Below are 17,049 nucleotides of genomic sequence, written 5' to 3' on the forward strand. Positions count from 1 at the left end.
ATATTCAATGCACACTGAAATGAAAGATAGAAAACCTGCAAAATCTGCATTTGAGAAGCAGGAGCCAGCAAATGTCTTGACAAATGACTTAAACAATTATTTGATTATTAAAATTGTTGTTGATTATTTCTCTGTCGATCGACTAATTGATTAACCGACTAATAGTTTCATCATTAAACTTTTTGCATGAATTTTGCCTTTATTTTATTTCAGTTCAGCAGCAGCTATTTCTCCCCTTTTCCATTTGGGATAGACAATGAAAAGATTCTTTACATAATGTTGTTTCTACCATTTCAAAAAATGTATATTTTCCTATAAAATAATTACCAGCACAACATCAAAACACACCTATAAGCCATTCTTTCCATACTGGATCATCTAATGCTTACTGTATCTAGCTAATATGAGGAAGGTTTGAAAACATTGTCCATGATTTGGACAAGAAGAAAAATTTTGTGATTAAATACAACTATATTCAAAAATGCAACTATCAGTATTGTAAAACATTTCAACTTCAGGAGCAAACCAAATATGATCGTGATATACATGTATGAGGGAACTGTGGCATACGTGTTCATGAATTAATTGATGTGCTGTGTGTCCACTAAGAGAAATGTAAATGTATTTTCAAATGTTTTTACAATGCTGTCCACAGTGTTTCGACAGGGAGACATAGGCACCAGCTGGTATGCTGTTCTCTCCGGCTCTCTAGATGTGAAAGTGTCAGAAACCGCCAACCACCAGGTAAGATCAGGTGTCAGATTGTCAAGTCAGATTGGAGCCACGTTCTGTGTTTTACTGTAGATGATCTGAATCACAAATGAATGAATAATTAATTGAATTCATATTCATGAACACCAATGGGTGCGTTCTGTAATTCCCTTTCTATTTTTATTGAATATACATCATTTTAATGGCAGCCATTCTCCCCCTTCTCTCTTGTACTATTTTCTATTATAAGCTTCTCTGTGAAGATGCAGACGGCAGAGCTAGTTCTGTACGACTCTCTTAAACGCTGACATTGTTCTAGTACATTAGCTCTTGTCTCCATGCTTAAATATGCTGGAGCAAAGCTGCCACAGGACAGAAAACAGGTCCTTTGAGGGTTGTGCTTTCTGCTACACCATTTATGGAAAAGTGTGGAAATAGGGTTATGCTGTACATGTAGAGGAAAAGAATGACATGTGGGAGAGGAGAGAGGATTTGTTCCTAGTGAAAGAGGGAGATAAGGAACCCTTTCATTGTGAAACGTCCTTTTCATATATGTAGCCCTAAAGTGCCATTGGTGGCCTAGTTTCTGTGGCTATATTTGAAATGTCAGTTTGGACAGCTGAAAAGGTTTTCATAGCATTCAGAATCTTTGTGTAAATCAGTGGACATTGCGTGTGTGTGCATGTGTTTACTTGCCACCAGCCTGTCGAATTATACCCAGGACCTAGAGATATTTTACTTACAGTTTCAAGTCTCTCATATATGAATTTATTTACATTCATTACCATATATTAATGTGTCTTGCATTACCATATGTGAATCTATTCTCTAACAAGCAGTTGTTCAAACAAATACACTATGTTGTGTAAGGTTGCAATCAACAATTATTTTCATTATCAATTAAGCTGCTGTTTATTTTCTCATGAGAATAATTGTTTTATCTATAAAATGTCAGAAAATATGCTGTGTGTTGTATGCCCGAGCCACAGTTCAAATCCCCCAAATATTCAGTTTACAATCATATACTGTATGATGAAGAAAAGCTTAAAATCCTCACATTTAAGAAGCTGGGACCAGCATAAATTTTTGCTTAAGAAATGACTCAAACAATTATTCTGTTGTCAAAATTGTTGCCAATTCATTTTCTATCCCTTGATTAATTGACTAATGACTGCAGCTCTAATGTTGTGCTTGTTTGTGTGCAGGATGCTGTCGCTATCTGTACTCTGGGGATTGGGACAGCTTTTGGGGAATCCATCCTGGACAACACGCCACGCCACGCTACCATTGTCAGCAGAGAGACCAGCGAGTTGCTTCGAATCGAACAGAGGGAGTTCAAGACCCTCTGGGAGGTGAGACAGAGAGAGGGACTTTTGAAATACTCTATGAGGTTCTATCTGCAGCTGTGAGTGTGAGCTGGAACTTCATGATTCAGCATGTTTTGGTAGTGTACCTAAAGGTTTCCGTCTTGGAAAGAGCTTTCCCTTTGAGACTACAATGTTCAGACAACCTTCTATTGTAATTGTCCCTTTAACCACAAGAGGGCTGTCCACCATAACAGCACCTTTAGTTCCACCTATTGGATAGAAACCTCAGGTGATACTTCACAATAAGCTATTAAAGGTACAGAGAGAGTGAGAGAATGTGTATGTACTACACGTGTCTGTGTGTGTTTGTGTGTAATACTAGATGGCTGATGTTTTCAGAGCCTGTCATGGTTTAGTGCAAGCCTTTACAGTACAAGGGATAATGCACTGAATCTGTGCACCAAGGGCCACAAATGAGAATCTAAAAATGATAAGTGTAGAGATCCCATGGCAGCTATTTTTTTTTGTAACTGTTTGGCTCAGATGTACATTGCATCAAAAGACAAGTCCCTGGATACAATCATGGATACAAATCATGGATACAAAAGAAAATAAAGACACAGCTGTGCTCAGGATTGAGACTGACAGCTTTTTTTATTGTGATGGAATAATACACTCACTAGCCACTTTATTAGGTACACCTGTTCAACTGCTTGTTAGCACAAATATGTAATCAGGCAGCCACGTAGCAGTAGCTCAGTGCATTTGGGCATATAGACATGGTCAAGACTATCTGCTGAAGTTCAAGCTAAGCATCAGAATGGGGAAAAAAGGTGATTTTAAGATTGGACAATAGAAGATTGAAAGAATGTTGCCTGGTCTGATGAATCTTGATTTCTGCTGCAGCATTCAGATGGGAGGGTCAGAATTTGGCATAAATACCATGGATCCATTCTGCCTTGTTTCAATGGTTCAGGCTGGTGGTGGTGGTGGTGTAATGGTGTGGTGGATATTTTTTGGGGGACACTTTGGGCCCTGTAGTCCCAGTTGAGCATCGTTTAAATGCCACAGCCTACCTGATTATTGTTGCTGACCATGTTCATCCCTTAATGACCACAGTGTACCCATCTTCTAATGGCTACTTCCAGCAGGATAATGGGCCATGTCACAAACCTTAAATAATTTCAAACTGGTTTCTTGAACATGACAATGAGTTCACTGTACTCAAATGGCTGTCACAGTCACTAGATCTCAATCTGTCTATGGATCTACGGGGGACTCGCATCATGGATGTGCAGCAGCAAAATCTGCAGCAACTGCGTGATGCTGTCATTTAAATATGGACCAAAATCTTTGATAAATGTTTCCAGCACCTTGTTGAATCTATGCCACAAAGAAGTTCTGAAGGCAAAAGGGGTCCAACCCAGTACTAGCAACAATTTAGAGAGATTTAGACTTCTCACTGTAGGGATTAATAACATTAATTATGGCTTCAGTCCTGTAACTTTCCAGTCCAGTAATTAGCATCATTACTTATACCTGTGCTTTTTCTGTTATAAGTCAAAACAGCCTATTCAGATAATGAAAGGGAGTAAAACATAAATATCTGTGGATTGTTATTGCAAATTATTGATAGTGATCTAAATTCATATATGAATTTATGAAATAGAGGGTTCTGTCTCAGAGGGAAAATTAGATTCCTCTTGTGCATTAGCCATCAACACATAATGGTCTATGGGCTAATTTTTCAAAGAAATCAGAAATTGTAGCCCAAATTAGTTTCAGGAGTACATTCTCCGACTCTCCACTTGAGACTTAAATATCACATATATATTTTTTGTTAATTATAAGAATCATTGATGTCAACAATATTAACCTACTGCAGATATTGGTCAAATAAAAGTGCAAAAACTATCCTTGCTGTACAGGGAAGTGTCCCTGTGACTCAATAAATATTTAAATACCAGTTAAATAAGAAATAAAACTGTCTCACTTCACAGAGCAATTTTAAAAAAGTGAGCTTCTGTATGATGAGTATTCACAGACACTGCAGCAATCATCTCATTTTTACGCTTATCGCAGGGAAAGGTCATACACTGGGGTCATTTCAGTAAGTAAGATATAGAGTATTGATATTCCTGCTGAATATTGGTTTATGTCAGTATTAATAAAACACAATACTGTGCATTATACTGAAGAGAATAGAAGTCAATAATACTGTAAAGTAAAGGACTCTTGTCCAGAATATAAAAAGTCGCTGTCAGCACATGTATCAAATATTGCAAACTCTGCATAGAATGAACTCTCAGCAACATGGCTTTGGCCTCAACACAGGCATCTTATTAGAGAGTTGGCATAGTAGTAGCTGCCTCTCTGTGGGCCTCCTTGTTGAGGTTAGACCTCTCTAAGGGCTCTTCATTCCCAGGGTCCCTTTCAGAGAGAAAGTCCTGGCAGAGCAGTGGATCAGTTAACAGTAGCTTCACAGTCAAAACCCAAAGACTAAGAGTCTGCCCTACTGTTTGATCTGTTATCTTGCATTGTTTTTGCTTGTCCTTACTTGAGGTCAAAGGTCAAGCTCAAATCACCGAAACATTTTCGAGTGTCGGCACCTAAAATCTGACATTGAAGCTGAAGGACACTCACTAATGCACACGTCTTGATTTCGAAAGTATTTAGAGCTGACGTAAGTCAATAGGCTTCTATTCTACTGGCCACTGTGAAACATAATCTCTGGTGTTTTGCCCTCAGTGATGAAAAGGAGTATATGAGGCTTTATTACGGTTCTGATGAATAACAGCGGACAGATATTCACTCAGATTTTCAGTGATGTAAGCGTTGATTGAATCATGCAACATTTACTACATTTACTGAAGGTTTTGGTTATGAAGATTTTGGGCTTCTTTTGGCTTAAAATAACCTTTTTTTAAGATTATTATTTTTTGGCATTTTTTAGTCCTAATGATAGTCACAGTAGAGCTAGACAAGAAACAACAAAGGTCTGTACTGTATTACTGTATATAGTACAATTTGTGTCTTTGCCACTTAGCCACCAGGACACCTTTAAAATAAACTTTTCTATGAGTTATGGATTTTACCCATCTCATTGCTGAAAATAATATGAAACTGTGGCATAAGACCCAATTTTATGTCACAAAGTATTACAAAAACATTTTTTATTATGAATCAAATAATGTGAGCATAGTTTTTTCTGTCGGCAAACCCTTATTGTGTAAAAGATTTCTCTAAAAAAGACATTTTTTTTCTTTATTTGACAGTTAAAAGTGCAGAGACAGACAGGAAACAGGTGTAGAGGGAGGGGTATAACACACAATAAAAGTCTGTGGCTGGAATCAAACCATCTCAACCAGTAGGCCAGTGGGGCGCACCATAAATGTTCTTTTGATGGCTTTCCTGCTCTCAGTGTCCTCCCAGTACAAAGCATATTTTTTTCTATTTATTAATGCGATTCATGAAAAAAAAGACCTCTATAGTATTATTATTATTCGGTGAGTAGAAATTGGGTTTACTGAAACGTGATATCTCCATTTTATGCCACAGGAGCACATAAATGCAAGATAAGACAATAATTGGTTATTAAAGCATGTGTGCTATCTTATTATTGAGCTTGCAGTGTGTGTGTGTTTGTCAACTAAGTGCACTCAGTCTCCCACTCTGCCTTCTATTTTAGGACAGTGGACATAAAGCAGAAAACATAGCCCGAGGTTGTCCTCTTTTGAATCTTATTCAGTTCATAGTAAAAGGATCTTTGTGTTTTATGTTTGTGTGTGTGTGTGTGTGAGCATGGACTAATTTGTGCGCATGTGCTTGTGTGTGGCGAGGACTAGAAAGCTACAGGATGAATGCAGTCATGTGTTTGATGAAAGGATGAAAGAAAAAAAGCGCTGTTTCCATAATTCTCACCAAGTGTAAGTGAGATGAATAAACAGGGTGTAAATGTAAAACAGCTTATTGTTTTTGACAGATATGTGTAAACACAGGTCACCAAACAGTTACAGCTGATGCTTTGGTTGGCTGGTTGCATGGCTCTGGACTATGGTGGCCTGGTATTGTGAGTCTTTCTTTCTCTTTCCTTATTTACTCCTCTGTCCCTTTCACTCGCTCCATATTTCTCTTGCCCACTTCCTCTCTCTTCTATTGGCCATGTTGTGTCTTTTGCCAGCCACCTTCCTTTCCTCCTGCTCCATCCTCTCCCTCTTTACCCTTTTCTTTCCCTCCTCTGTTGCTTTCTCTCTCCCCCTGCCTCCCTCTTTCTCTTCCTCCACTAGAGTAGCTCAGTCATACAGACAGTCAGATCACCGTGGTAACCTGTGAGAGAAAGTGCTTCGGTTCTTGGCTCGATCACAGCGAGAGAGGGAGAGACGGAGAGAGAGACTGTGGCGACTGTGTGAGAGAGAGAGGAAGAGAGAGAGAGAGAGAGAGAGAGAGAGAGAGAGAGAGAGAGAGAGAAAGGAAGAGAGCAGCTTGTTTTGAGCAGGATGCTATCCGGTGGCGTGTGTGTGAGTTGTAAAGGAGCAGAGGGCAGCTCTCTGGGGCTTCAGTCCCTCCAGTATTAGGCAGCTGAGTGTATTACTTCAGGTGAGTTTGACTCCTTGACAGTACCAGTGTGTAGCCTGTGGCAATTTGTCAGCAGTATTTGTGGTGTTCATGTGGGCTAGATAGTGTTTTACTCTAATATTTACTTTCATTCGTTTTTGCTGTCTTTTCACAAAATGGAATTTATACATCCCAGCAAATGTTTTGTAAGGCTTGTTCTTAATACTGGGATCTAGTTAATAGTTTTATTATCTTCCTGGTTGTGTGTATGTGTGTGAAAAATATAGATGGGGGGGTGTTTGTGTCTTAAGGTCAAACATATGCTCGCTCTGTCTTGCGCTCTCTGTGTGAGTGTATTTGTGTGTGTTCCTGGTAGTCGTCAGAAGACATAGGAAATGACCTTGCAAAAGAACAGTGGCACTTTCAGACTCAAAATTACCTACTGTTTGTATTTCAGTGTCTCAGCCACAGAAATGCAAAAACAATTTATTGTTGTCAACATCTGTAAAAACAGCATCTGCACACATTTAGCAGCTTTTGCTGTTCGTCTTAACCCTGATTTAAATACTGTTGTCAGTGTGTGTGTGTGTGTGTGTGTGTGTGTGTGTGTGCGTGTTATATAATGTTAGTTGTTGTGCATGTAAATGATCTTGGTTGTACAAAGGGCTTTGTTTTGAGAGGCACTTGCACTGCGTGTGTTTGAAAGTAACGCTGTGTGTGTGACAGAGAGACGGAGAGAGAAATGTGATGGGTTTTAATAACTAATAGATGATGATGCCTAACATCAGATACAATTAAATAGTAGAGGTGTAAATGCTCTGATGTCTGTCTGTGTGTTTGGTCCTGCAGAAGTATCGTCAGAGCCTGGCTGGACTGTTGGCCCCTCCTTATGGAGCTATGGAGAGTGGATCCAACAATGACAGTGAGTAGATATACACACAGAGTTGAATGAAAGAAACACTGTAAATGTTGCTGAATGTGGTTCATTACTGGGCCTGAGTTTTGTTGTACAGGAACCAGTAAAGATAGTAACGAGGTCAAAAACTAAATAGATTGTAAAGAAGGTAGTAAACAAGTATAATAATTTGAAAAGGAAGCATTTGAGAATGGTAGTAATGCAGCATGGACCATATTTTATTTTATCGTTTTTTTTTTTTTTATTTCATGGAATAAAATCTACATTACATATTCGTAATTTTAAAGTGCTCCTGCTTCCTTTTTAAAGTTAATACTTGTTTTCAGCCAAATGTTTATCAGGAACATGTAAGTTACACAGTGAATTGGTCGTATTTTGATGTTTTAGAATGAAAAATATCTGTATCCTATAAAAATCTTCCAGCCTGAAGACGTTTTTCCCTCCTTAGGACTCACAGACAAAGACAACATGAACTCAGACTCTGCAAACAAAGCTCACAACAAGGTAAATACTCACTCCAGCTCACTGTTTGGACCTGAAGGTCTGTCTTGTATTCATATGGGAAGTAAAAAGAAGTTCAGCATGGCGACTTGACCCCTTAAACAAACTCTGCCAACATGTTTCAGAGAACTGTGTCCTTCCTCAGGGCACACAAAGCATGAATGAACCAAATGCTCAACCAATATAATGTGGTTTGTGTCAGAATATCTGTAGAGACTGGGCATTTAGGGTTGTGCAAACATATGTTTTAGTGTCATGTTTGACGTATCTGGCCAGTAGTGATTCTGATGTTGTTTTTGTTCATTGTCAATGTTTTGTACTCAATATTGGAAATCAAAAGTATGCTGAGTGTAGTGAACCAGACCAGTGTCATAAAATCATACACCACTGCATACTTTCATATTTGTGAATGAACCAGAATGCCAGAATGGATTTTGGAGGTGTATGTGTTCTCTGAGCAGAGACAAGCGATGACTCACAGCTGTGATCCTCTGTAGTTATGCTAATGCTAGCTAATGCATGCACATAGAAGAAAGATCCCATCTGCCCAATTAGCATGCCTTTCTTTGTTGTTTTGAACAGCAGCTGTGTGAATGTATACACATCTGCCCTTTTCCTCTGTCTGAGGTGCAGGTGTGATCTATATAGAATGTGTTTGCTTGCATGTCCTGTGGGTTTTGATGCAGTTTTACTGAAATGAATGCTATATAGTGTTGTACTCTATATGTTTTTCTAACAGTGAGCAAACTCGGCATATCCTGACATAGATATTATTGAATAATACACAAACAAATATATATGATGCACACATTCACATACCTCACATATGTCAATCAAGATTTATTAAAATATAGCTGCAAGTGGTGATTCTAAGGTTCAAGTCAACACGAACCATTAGAAGTTGAAAGCTTCAACAGCTTAATTAAAAATATCCACCAAGTTTGGTGATGTTTGGACAAATTGTCATTGATTCATGGCCAAATTTGCGCCAGGCTCATGCAAGTTTTTGGAACTGGTGGCGCCCCCTATTGAGCGATTTCAAAATAGTTTTACACACGTGGTTCTACACGTGTGTAAAACTGTATTATGCCACGCCCATTTTTTGCATTTGTAGTTCCCCCTAGTGGTCAAGTCGAATGAAACTTTCAGGGTATGTTTCAGATATATATCTGGACATATCCTGTAAGTTTTGTGATGAGTGGCCCAACAGTTTTTGACTTTGATCTATTTATGTGCTTATGAGCCATGCCCTTTGGAAGGTCATTGATCAATATCTTGAAACATAAATAAGATATCAACAGTTTTTATGCAACTCTTAAAAGCTTGGTCCAATAATGATCCACAGAAAGTTAGGTAGCAATCGGACCTACAGTTTAGGAGAATATGTCAAAGATGTGTTTTCAAAAAATTAAAAATGGCAGAAAATCTATCTTGGCGCAAATGGGCATGGCTTATATGGATATATTCGTCTGGACCCATAGAATCCAGGAAAAAAGGATGTTGTTTGTGAGACTTGCGGTTCAAAAGTTATAAGCCAAAACGTAGTTTGTTGTTACAGGGCCACCATCTGGCCGATTGGGGTCATTGGGGTTCTTGGGCAGTACTTGCACACAGCTTCCAATCAATGGGCAAAATCTCATGTCTCTTGCATTCACCATTCATGGAAATGTGCACAAACATTTCTGAGGAAGAAAAATAATAAACCAGCACAAAAACAATAAGGTTTCAGCCCTTCATGCTTGAACCCCTAATGATATATTTTTTGGGGGGGTAATTTGACACTGTCCTGTTCTTTTACAGAAAATGGTACGATGATGATAATAATAATGAAACTGGTTGGCTTACGTGGGTACGAGCATCACCGTTATTATCAGTTCATGGTGTAAATACTGCAGTGAGGTTGCCCATTTTCAGTTTAGTAGTATGGCATTTTCTTTTCTTCCAAATGCAGTGTCGAATTGGCATTTCTCTTGCCTGTTTCTGTACAAATGTTACAGCCTGGAGTCAGCATAAGTATTGGGAGCATTGCCATTGCCTGTAAGTCTTGCAGTTTCTCATGCTTCTCTGGTGTTCTGTAGATTCCCTCAGAGAAGCTGCAGAGAGCGGGAAAGGTTCTCCGCAATGCCATCCTGTCCAGAGCCCCGCACATGATTCGGGACAGGAAGTACCACCTCAAGACATACAGGTAAGAGTATGTGTCTACAATTCCAACTGTGTGTGTTTACACAAAATTATGAGCACATGCAAGGGCTTTGGGAGAACTTTTGACAATTTTGTGTTGATAAAAATAGGTGGGCTATTTTTCAGTTCTCTTCATTTAATATTCAAGCAATGTGTTCGTGTGTGTATTGCAGACAGTGCTGTGTCGGTACAGAGCTAGTGGATTGGCTGGTGCTGCAGAGTGCCTGTGTCCTCACACGATCCCATGCTGTTGGGATGTGGCAGGCACTACTAGAGGAAGGGGTACTGAATCATGGTAACTAACATTTTGGCTTTTTCTATTGCTTTCTCCATCATAGTACACACATTACATAGTTGTAATGACAGACTCTAGTCAGCTACCAAATCTCTGTTTCAAAGCTGCTGAGAAAGAAAGACCTGGGAAAATGTATTTTTTACATATCCTTATCCTTGTATTGCATTGAGTGTCATTCAGAGGATGAATTGGAAGCTAACTTTGGATATTTTTAAGTGTCACTCTTTGACACAGAGTGGGCTTTATTGACTCTGAGTGGAAAATAAGTAGAAGTTTTGAAGCATGAACATTAAATACAGATTGAATCTGAATTTCAAAGAAGATGTCTTTTGAGATACGATAAGACCCGATAAGATCTCTAATTGCTAAAAAAAAAATCAGCAGGCGTGCTTGTGTGTTTATATGTGTACACTTGTGTTGTACACACTGTGTTTTGACCTTGTGTGCTTGTCTGCTCTTCAGTGGACCAAGAGCTTGGCTTCCAGGACAAGTACCTGTTCTACCGTTTTCTTGACGATGAGGAGGAGGACACACCGTTGCCTAGTGAGGAGGAGAAGAGGGAAAGTGAGGAAGAGCTGCCAGAGACCATCCTCTTCCTCGTTCAGATCGGCCCTGACGCACTTCTGCGCATGATCCTCAGGAAATCGTCAGTAACAATCAATAATAGTGTATTACTTACATTACGCTGGTAATACAATCCACTAATATTGCACAACATGTTGCACACTGTAAGCTGCACTTTGAAAACCAAAAAAAGACATTGTATAAATAAACATTCTGATTATTATCATGATATCATTATATATATATATATCAAATCATTTGTAATGAGTACTTTGAAAACAGCTATAATATTTTAGCATTAGAATGTGTCATTACTAATTTAACTGCAGTGTAATAAGAGGAGAAGTGCATGAAATCTTCTTGGTGAGTTAATTCTGACTAACCTCTATGTGTGTCTGTAGGCCTGGTCAGAGGACAGGGGATGACCTAGAGATCATCTATGATGAGCTGCTTCACATTAAGGCCTTAGCTCACCTCTCCAACACTGTGAGTCAGCCGGTCCACTTTCGTTTTAAAGAGACCGCACCGGTTTTCATGAAGGCTGTTAATTCACCGGAACCACTTGTTACAGTCTTTTTGTTTTTAAGACCAGAGGGAGAAGTTGTTGTCACTACAGCATTTCTCTTACCAGTGTAATGAGACATAGTTTTAGACACAGTCTACCTTGTGTTGGCAAGCAGTCGACATGTGTAGGAGTCCTTAAGTCTGTACTGGCCGCAGAAGAATTTTGTTTGTGTTGTCATCATGCTCGATATAGAGAGTTTCCCTCATAGAATCAGTATTACATGCAATTATATTAGTAGAGCTTAGATTTAAAAAAAAAAATCACATGAAGCACATTGAACCTGTTGGTTCCCAACCAACAGGCTTAATCCATGTTTTTCCATTAAATGCTTTTTTTAGTCCCACTGACCTCTCACTAATTTTGAAAACAGTGCTTATAAATATAAAGTACAGCAAACTTAAGGACTCATAGTGCATAACTCGCCATGTGACATTATACTTGTGTATAACAAAACAGTCTTGTCATTCCAATAAAGTGCAACCTGCTAAAAATATTTTAAAAGTATAGACTAAATAAATTAAACTTAAATATATGTAGAAAATATGCTATGGTAATTTAAAGTATATACTGTTTTATACATTGAAAACATACAGTACAAGCAGACACAGAGAGTGAATGTACCTGATCTGTGCATAATAACTCTGCAGTGCAGCTAAATCCAATATGACCTAAGTTTTGAAACAGTGTACTCTTGTGTCTAGGTGAAGAGGGAACTGGCAAGCGTTGTGATCTTCGAGTCGCATGCAAAGGCTGGAACTGTGTGTAGGTCTTCGCTTTGTCCTAGAATACATTTTTGTCTGTGTACATAGTTTACAGAATGTGTGTTAGTGGTGTGTGTAAGAGTAATGTTTGTTTATCTTCTTTGTCTTCCAGTGTTCAACCAAGGAGAAGAGGGCACATCATGGTACATCATCCAGAAAGGCTCTGTGAATGTGGTTATCTATGGCAAGGTGTGTTTGTGGGTGCACTTGCATGGTGCAATGCATTCATCCACTTGCATGCTTATTCTTCTTTTGACACATGAGCATTGTTATGTTTTTCTGCTTCATTTGATGATATTTCATCTGTATGTAATGGATTAAAATGTGTAGTTCATGTCTGTATGGAGCAGACCAGCAGTAACTGCCCTCTGGGGCTGGGAAACACCAGCAGTGGAGTTTGGCAAACTCTGCTGAGCTCACCATGACTCATCACTATGATTAAATGGCTTAAGGGATTGTATGCATACACAAATTCACACCACTCACTTCTTTACAACCACTGTACAGGCAGATGTACTGCACATATTCATGTGCATGCATACACATGGATCACACGCGTACATACAAGCACACATGCACCCTACACACACACACACACACACACAAACAGACACACACACGTACACACACACACACACACACACACACACAGGCACAGATGATTCATCCCATTCGTGAGGGCTAATGCTGCTTTCTGACTTTTCTTCAGGGCTTAAGATGACTCGCAAACTGTGTTTGTGTCTGTGCTTATTTGCATCTTGGTGCGTGTTTGCCCATATGTGCAATTGTGTGTGTGTGTGTCTCAGGGAGTGGTGTGTACGCTTCACGAGGGTGATGACTTTGGGAAGTTGGCCCTGGTTACAGACTCACCTCGTGCTGCCTCCATCGTACTGAGAGAGGATCACTGCCACTTCCTTCGTGTGGACAAGGAAGACTTCAACAGGATACTCAGGGTAGGCAGACCAGAGCTGGACATTTATCCTGGACACAGATAAGATACAAGTGAGGTCACACACAGGTGGTCTGATGCACAAAATGACTATTTTTGGTCAAAAATGTTAAAAATACTGTTGTTAGCAATATTTATTCGCAAGGTCACTGCCGAGTCAAAAGTCTTTGACTGTTAAGTCAAAATTTAGATTAACTTTATTGGACAGCATCTGAATCAAGAGAAAGGAAAACAGGTGCGGATCCATTTATTTGGGCTGTCTGAAGCATCATGCTACACTATGATGTTTGTCTCCCTCCTCTGGCAGATGAGCGGTATTACACTTTAGATGCCAGATTTCCTAATTTTACATTCAGTAATAATACAGTATGTTTTTGTGTGTTTGTTTTTTTTTTTTTTTTACATGCATCCTGTTGTATTTATAGGACGTGGAAGCCAACACAGTGCGTTTGAAAGAGCATGAACAAGCTGTGCTGGTGTTAGAAAAGAGTCCTCGAGCCTCCACCCTGGGAAGCATCAAGTATGTGTGTGTTCGAATGTGTGGAGTGTTACATACACAGTGTACTTACAAATCTCTCTCTCTCCCTCACTCTGTCTGTCTCTCAAAAGGGGCTTTTTCATATTCTTCATATCTTCTCACCTTTCGCAGGTACACTGTGATATCAGGAACTCCAGAGAAAGTTCTTGAGCACTTCTTGGAGACCATGAGAATGGACATACATCACAGTGAACCAGGTTGCTAAATAGAAAAACAATATATATAATGCTAAATGAATTATAGGCTATTAGGCCTAAATTCATTTTGAATAGATGGTTGAGATAATCTTTTGTTTCATATTATTCAGTGTGATATTATGTTGCATGCTATGTACACAGATTTATGTCATACTTTAGCCTAGGTGTTTTTATTCACAATTTAAAAAGTTTTTTGTTGAGTTTGCATGAGTTTCTTTGGGCTTACCTTCCATTAAATCCCTTTAATAAAACCCAAAGGTGGATGTTGTAGATAGTATAGACACTATATCAAATGTAAATAAAGAAGGAAGGACGGATAGACAGATAAGCAAGATGAATGGATTAATGATAAAAGGCATTTTCACTACCTTTTAAACCTCTTGATTCTTCTGCTCTCAATTTTCTTCTTTTCCCCTCCTCTGACTCTCTTCCCTCTTGCTGTATGTCTATTTCTTTTCTCTTATGTTAGACCCAGCAGTGGATGATTTTGTCCTCATGCACTGTGTCTTCATGCCCAACAGCCAGCTGTGCCCTCTACTCATGGCACAATATCCTTTCTACCTTTCTCTATCTTGCTTTGTCTTGTCTTGGTATACGGTATTTCCTTTGTTGTCTTTACACTGTCTGTAATAATCCTGTATAAGATACATTAGCAAATTTATAACAGTAGCCAGAATGATATGTAGACAACCCCATCCAGAAATGAACTGATATGCCCATTGTTTGTATTATACTATAACAGTTGTGCTGACTGCATCTCGTCTTGTGTAACTTACCGACTGTGTTTACTGTATGGAGGAGCTGAAGCAGCAGTTGACCATCCAGCACTAATGAACTGCTCACTGACTGCACACTTCCCCTTCACACCATAGTAACAAGTTGTAATCCCAGCTGCAAAGGTCTTATTGTCTTAGTCATTACAGTGCAAGTGTAGCAGAGTTGCAGTAAAACTAGCTTGGTACAGCACAGGTCTTTGCTTTGGTTGAATCAAGTGAAACCTGTATTTGTGCAGTGTATGTTCAACAACAGTTTTACCACTGATGCATTGATGATAATACGTAATATATACTTTAGTACTTATCCTAAGCTCTTATCATAGACTGTATATGGATATGGCAGAAGTGACTTTACCTATAGGTTTTTGAAAGGGTTGTTTTGAAGTCTGAAGTTGGGTTTACTGCTCAGTGTGATCTGTCAGTTAGTGGAGTCAAAAAATCCAAGCTGTAACTCCCAGTGAGTCTGAAAGGAAAGCAAGGAAAGCATTTCCCTAGTTATACTCAACTTTGAGCCCAAATATCCCATTATTGGAGCAAAAATGTCAAAATTGCCACAAAGACATACACTAGAAGAAGTGAAATTATTGCAGCATTTTTACTTCATTAGTTACTGAAACATTCAGGTGTGGTGGTTGCTCCTCGGCTGGTACTGGTTTTGAGCAGTGGATCAGCAATAATATACAAACTGAATATCACTGTCTATCTGCGTGTTTACCGTATCAGGATAATATCTACATCTCTGTATTTATCTTTAACTTTGTGTGCACCTACCATGCGGCGTCTCCTCCTGGCTCTGAACAGGAGAGGTTGGAGTATGCACTTAACAGTAAGAGGAGAGCCCTCATTCTGGCCCTGCGCTGGGCTAACACACACACATACATGCTACAGGAGGAGCCTGCTGCAATTTCTTTCCTTGAGGTAGGAATAACAAGTTAGTAAGCTTTGCAGTAAATAACACACACACACACACACACACACAGACAGCAATGCCTCTGCAGATATACATACAGATCATGGATGGTTGGAGTGTGGTTCTTCCTCTCTCTGTTTCTGTAGGAGTTGTATGGAAGTTTATCAAATGATTCCCGGATGCTCAGAGCTCTGAAAGATTTGGTTCCTGACCTGGAGAAAGTCGTCAAACTACAGTATGTTTCTCAGCTCCTCCACATTAAACTTGCCCTGTATGCTCTATGTCACAACAAGTTTATTTATTCTGTCCTTTGTTTATTTCCATACTCCTACACGTTGTAGTTCAGAGGAAGCCAAAGCCACAAAAAAGGTATATTCAGACATAAAATACTGAACTCCATGTTGCAGTAAATGGTAGCTGCATAAGAATGTGGAAGCTGATTACACACTATGTCATATAATTAAACAGAAGGCCCTAATACGACAGTTCAGCAATGGAGAGGAAAGGCTGCAGAAGAAACAAGCCATCAGGAATCATGATGACAGTAAGTTGAAGTGTGTGTGTGATTTTTTTCTTTTTTCTTGCTCTACTATTGGATATGAACAACGTAATTGCCATGAAATTTTAATGTGGATATTTATGGCCATGAGGAGATGAATTCTCATATTATGGTGATCTCTTGACCTTTCCTATAGTGCCAGCATCACACCAAAGCCATTTCTATTTGTATACAAGAAATAACAAAATGTAATGGGCAGATCGGCATGAAAATTGCTGAGGGAAAGTATGTGAAAGTTAAAACCCTGCAGGAATCCTATGAAGATGTTATTTTGCTGCCATTTATGAATGTAGTAGCTGACCATGCTCAGCAAGAGAAAGACACTAATGTTCATATGTTGTAGACACTTAGAGTAGGAAATGAAAGTAATGTTTTTGTTGCTAGTTGTGTCCAACAAGTTCATATTGTGAGGTTTAATAGCCATTATAGTCTTTATAGCTGGGCTTTCGACTTTCAGTCTTGTGTTGTTTGCTGTGTTAAAATGTTATACATTTTATATTTTACTTTTTTACAAATTAGAGGCCGTCACATATCATATTGTTGTATTTCATTGTTACTTTTGTGTGTGTTTCTAGTCCTATTGAAGGTGTACTGCAGTGATCACACTTACACAACTATCCGAGTGGCTGTGGCAGCGACAGGAAGAGAAGTGATCAGCGCTGTGGCTGATAAACTTGGCACCACTGACGAGCTCCTGTTGGTCCACCTCAGCTCTGCAGGTGGTAAGAAGACAGATTTTTGTGGATGTGAAAGAACAGCTCTGCC

General features: G+C 39.1%; 1 protein-coding gene across 5 annotated transcripts in view; it reads left to right on the top strand.

The window, feature by feature from the left end:
* Positions 1–17,049, top strand: part of LOC122993162 (rap guanine nucleotide exchange factor 4-like) — a 30,644-nt gene that overhangs the window by 10,176 nt on the left and 3,419 nt on the right. For 2 of the 5 annotated variants that reach the window (XM_044367085.1, XM_044367086.1), the window contains 19 exons: positions 656–744; positions 1,917–2,063; positions 7,422–7,494; positions 7,937–7,992; positions 10,068–10,174; positions 10,344–10,465; positions 10,928–11,111; positions 11,431–11,515; positions 12,296–12,356; positions 12,468–12,544; positions 13,162–13,308; positions 13,730–13,824; positions 13,954–14,039; positions 14,509–14,587; positions 15,583–15,733; positions 15,872–15,960; positions 16,067–16,094; positions 16,194–16,269; positions 16,860–17,006. In XM_044367085.1, coding sequence (XP_044223020.1) covers positions 656–744; positions 1,917–2,063; positions 7,422–7,494; positions 7,937–7,992; positions 10,068–10,174; positions 10,344–10,465; positions 10,928–11,111; positions 11,431–11,515; positions 12,296–12,356; positions 12,468–12,544; positions 13,162–13,308; positions 13,730–13,824; positions 13,954–14,039; positions 14,509–14,587; positions 15,583–15,733; positions 15,872–15,960; positions 16,067–16,094; positions 16,194–16,269; positions 16,860–17,006 — 1,899 coding nt within the window. Of the gene's footprint in view, positions 1–655; positions 745–1,916; positions 2,064–7,421; positions 7,495–7,936; positions 7,993–10,067; positions 10,175–10,343; positions 10,466–10,927; positions 11,112–11,430; positions 11,516–12,295; positions 12,357–12,467; positions 12,545–13,161; positions 13,309–13,729; positions 13,825–13,953; positions 14,040–14,508; positions 14,588–15,582; positions 15,734–15,871; positions 15,961–16,066; positions 16,095–16,191; positions 16,270–16,859; positions 17,007–17,049 lie in introns of those variants that run through there. The other 3 variants (XM_044367088.1, XR_006406350.1, XM_044367089.1) reach the window with 3 other exon arrangements.

This window comes from Thunnus albacares, chromosome 12, assembly GCF_914725855.1.
Source record: "Thunnus albacares chromosome 12, fThuAlb1.1, whole genome shotgun sequence".
Taxonomy (NCBI): Eukaryota; Metazoa; Chordata; class Actinopteri; order Scombriformes; family Scombridae; genus Thunnus; species Thunnus albacares.